The sequence below is a fragment of the Euprymna scolopes genome, chromosome 1 (assembly GCF_053919585.1).
Source record: "Euprymna scolopes isolate OS-2025 chromosome 1, ASM5391958v1, whole genome shotgun sequence".
NCBI lineage: Eukaryota > Metazoa > Mollusca > Cephalopoda > Sepiida > Sepiolidae > Euprymna > Euprymna scolopes.
The window spans coordinates 46,827,568-46,831,638 of NC_136482.1; the positions used below are offsets into that span (position 1 = coordinate 46,827,568).

The 4,071-nt window shown below is 39.8% G+C and overlaps 1 protein-coding gene across 1 annotated transcript; it reads right to left on the minus strand.

Moving 5' to 3' along the window:
* Positions 1–2,848: 2,848 nt before the first annotated feature.
* LOC145280172 (uncharacterized) lies at positions 2,849–3,568 on the minus strand. The gene has a single exon (XM_080131936.1). It carries the CDS (start codon positions 3,566–3,568, stop codon positions 2,849–2,851), a length of 720 nt encoding a protein of 239 aa, XP_079988062.1.
* Positions 3,569–4,071: the final 503 nt, after the last annotated feature.

The window sequence follows — 4,071 nt, forward strand, 5'->3', positions numbered from 1 at the left end:
TGTTGTTTGGAAACTTTTATATATTTATGAATGTGTTATATGCCATCATTACTTTGACAGAGTGTACTAGACTCAATGGGAGACATGATGTGGGGAAAATGCTGGCGTACACAGGATGAGCAGAAAAGTAATACAACTAGGAAATTTTTTTCCGCCTACTGGTAGATCACTATATGGTCGTTACCAAGATCATTAGGTATAAACCTGGTTTTCAAGCCTTAATGGGAGAACTTGGGTGATTGTACTTTTTCATAAAGCCTTACAAGTAGGATTTCAATTCAATTTTCGAACATTTTTCGTAGAGGTAATCGAATAATTTCAACAATCGCTTTCTACATTACAACTTTTCAAATGTTAATAATGTTACATTGTAAATACGATATTAAAAATGGAATGTACATCATGGGCATTTTTGCTCTTTTTATGTCTGCAACGCATTATAAAATGATATCTCAAATGATACTACATCATATTAAAAAGATGAGCTTTATCATACCTATAGATAAACAAGCAATAAGTGTTAAAGGTTGGAATTCAAAACACTATGAATTGTGGACACTTTCTTTAATGAAGGTAGAGGTTAACAAGGATTTTGCAACAATGGTTTGTTGCGACCTGTGACTAGGTAAAAAATTGTAGAACCTTGTCGGTCTGGTAATAAGGGTAACGATTCAATTTCCTTCAACTCCAATCCCAAACTGAAATCACAACCAAAATGCAGTTCACTCCAACCCTCTTATAATCCAGTTAGCCTATCAAATAAGTTACACGTAACAACTACCAATATAAAAAGAGTCATCACCCACACAAAAGGTTTTTGCTGCCACTCTTCCTGAGAGTCGCAGGTAAGTGCTTCAAGATTTCTCAACACCCTCCCACTCAACAGAAAACAAAATCAATTGTTATTGATTTTGTAAAGCCTTCTCAATATACATATTCCTCATTCTTGATCCCCAGAGCAGTGCTGACAAACCCAATCCTTTTCATCTGGCGGAGCTGCACTGACCCCAACGCATCTAAAATGGAACCAGTTATCACATTGATCACAGCAGATCATGGTCGATCCGTCATCAGGTTTATTACATCCGGGAGAAATCCAAACCTGCTCACTCTCCTGTACTAAAGTGGGTTCCTCAACACTGGTTTCTGACTAAGAAATTCCTTCTATGGACTCCCAGTCATCATAACAAGGTTCCAGGCCATTCTCTTGTGGTTCATATTCCGCATGTAGTTCTAGCGGATATAGATGTTTAAGAGAATATCACCCCGTCGTATCTGAGCCGATCTTACCATACCATCGTCTCCTGGAAATAATTCTTCTACTCTCCCCAATGCCCAGAAGTTTATCGTCACAATATCTCCAGGTCGTACCTTATTAGATATAGTTGGATAACTATCTTGTTTACGTTCTCGAAGAGAGAGTTAGTAACCCTCGTTCCATATCCGTTTAAACTCCTTGAGCAACTTTTCCCGGTTCTTCAAATATTCCAACAATATCTGTCTGGACGGCATGTCCCCTTCATTAATTGATTGAATCTTCATTCTAAGAAGAAGTCCAGGGTTGTGATCTGGGCGCAGGAAGTGATTGGGCGTAATTACCTCCAGTCCAGAGTCATTCGAACTCACATAGGTTAGCGGTCTATTATTTAGTGCCTGTTTGACATCTGAAATGGCATTCCACAGCTCAGATTGACTGTAAATAGACCTTCCAACAGTTTTATAGAGGCATTCCTTTAATGTTTTAATCATGCGTTCCCAAACTCCTCCATACCAAGCCGAATGAAGAGGGATGTTAACATGCTTTATATTATACTACCCAAATGTATCATCAAATTCGGAAAAAGTTAGCGCCTGATTTAGTAAACTAACTCCAGCAAGAAATGACTTTGCATTGTCACTATATATGTGAGAAGGCAAGCCCCACATGTGTGAAAACCTGATGAAGGCCAGTATAAATGTGTGCACTGTCATGTCCTCAACCAGTTCTAAATGCGCCGCTCTGATTTCCAAGCACGTAAATATGAGAATGTAAACCTTAGATTGAACATTTTGGTTTTGAACCCACAGGTGTCCCGTGTAATCTATCCCTGTATGTAAGAATGGCCTTACCAGATTTACTCTATGTTTAGGCAGGTCTGTCATCTTAGGGTACGGAAAATGTATCGAGTTGATTTTTGACACATAAAGCAGTCCTTCAATATTCCCTTCACAGCCTGTCTGCCTTGAGGTATCCAAAATCCTGACATCCTGATTCTACTAAGTGTAGCCGGCACACCCAAGTGTTTAACCCTCTCATGCTGATCCTTCACAATTAGATTAGTCCCGAGCAATACAGGGTTTAAAACCTCATATTGTAGAGTAAAATTATTTTTGATCCTGCCTCTGGAGCGGACGACACCAGACTTGTCCAGAAATAGGTTTAACTGACTCACAAGGTTCGGAATGGGTTTATCATGAGGTGCATGTAAGAACTTCAATTCAAGGGGAAATGCCTGTTGTTGCATTGTCATGAACAAGTAGTCAGCAGCAGCCTGTTTATAGTCCAGTTCCTTGCCTCTTGCTTTGGATACAAATTCGAAGACTCTGGAGACCACACGTAGAAGTTTGTTAAAACACGAAAATCCGTCAAAGGCGATTATAGGCTGAGACCAGTTCTCATTACAAGTGTACAACAGGTTCGTACGAACTATTTGCTGGTTGTCAGCACTAAGACAATCCAAAGTACTATCAGGCCAACAGACAGTTCCACCAGACAACCAGTTTGGTCCCGCACTCTAAAAAGAGAAATTTAGCTGCTGTCAGTCCCCTAGTCATTAGGTCCGCAGAGTTCTGATTGGAAGGCACATATTTATACCTGATAGCAAGGTTGTAATTTGCAAGTATCGCTTCTTCCATCTGTGTCATCATTGAGGCGATTCTTCGTGATAATGTTTTCATGGCTCGTCTGCTTGGACATCAGCCAAGTGAGTACAATTTGGGCATCTACAGCCAAATACAAACTTCCAAATTCCGTTCCTTGGTAGGCTCTCAATATATTACTAAGACATTTAATTGCCAAAAAAGCTGCTAATAGTTCCAGCGTTGGCAAGGTTTTAGCTTTTAATGGTGCCACATTTGCTTTAGCAAAAATCAGAGAAGATATACCTCTCTGAACTGAATATACAGAAAACCCATATGCCTTTTTTGAGGCATCTGTGAATATGTACAAATCCGCAACAGTATCGCTATCAAGTACCTGTCTTTTAAACGATAACGAATGAAGCACAGACAAATCACTAGCTAGTAATCTCCGCCTTTCCTGCATTTCCTTTGGAATGGGATCATCCCAATCAATATTAGCCTTCCACATTTCTCCCACAAATATTCGACTTTGAATGGTGACTGGGAGACACAGAGACAATGGGGCAAATACACTGGATGCGGCTGATAGTATCTGACGTTTTGTTGCTAAGTTGGGGTCACAAGTTCGCTGGACTAGGCTGATGGAGTCCGACTCTTGGTCATATCTGTAACCCAGTACCTTTTCCCATGGACAACTGTGAGTTGTCAAAGTCTCATCCTTCCTCATCAATTCCTGTAGCTTTGGGCAATTGGTGTTACATGATCGAAGATGAAATCCTCCTTTCTTCAATCGTTCCTTTACTTCATGATATAGTTTTCTCAACACACCTTCCGAATTATTCGTACTGACCAGATTGTCAACATAAAAAATTTAATTCAACAGTTTGGTGCAATCATCAACTGGAAATCTAGACGCATGATACTTCAGTATGCAGTTCAATATAAAAGGGCTTGCGTTAAAGCCAAAGATGATGGTCGTATAACGGTAACATACCAGACGATCATCCCGTTTTAGAAAGAAGCAAAACTTCTTTCTATCAGACTGCTTTTATAATCTAATCATCAGAAATGCCTTCCTGATGTCGCCCAATAATGTATATCTATTAGTCCGAAAGAGTAGAGTTAGATTTAACATGTTTCCGGTTAAATTTACCCCTGGCTATGCAGCCTCGTTTAAGGATACTCCTCCCTTGACCTTCAATGAACAGTTGAAGACTGTTCGCATTTTAG

Coding starts and splice junctions, on each gene's coding strand:
- LOC145280172 (XM_080131936.1), bottom strand. CDS start 3,568: ATGAGGAAGGATGAGACTTTGACAACTCACAGTTGTCCATGGGAAAAG.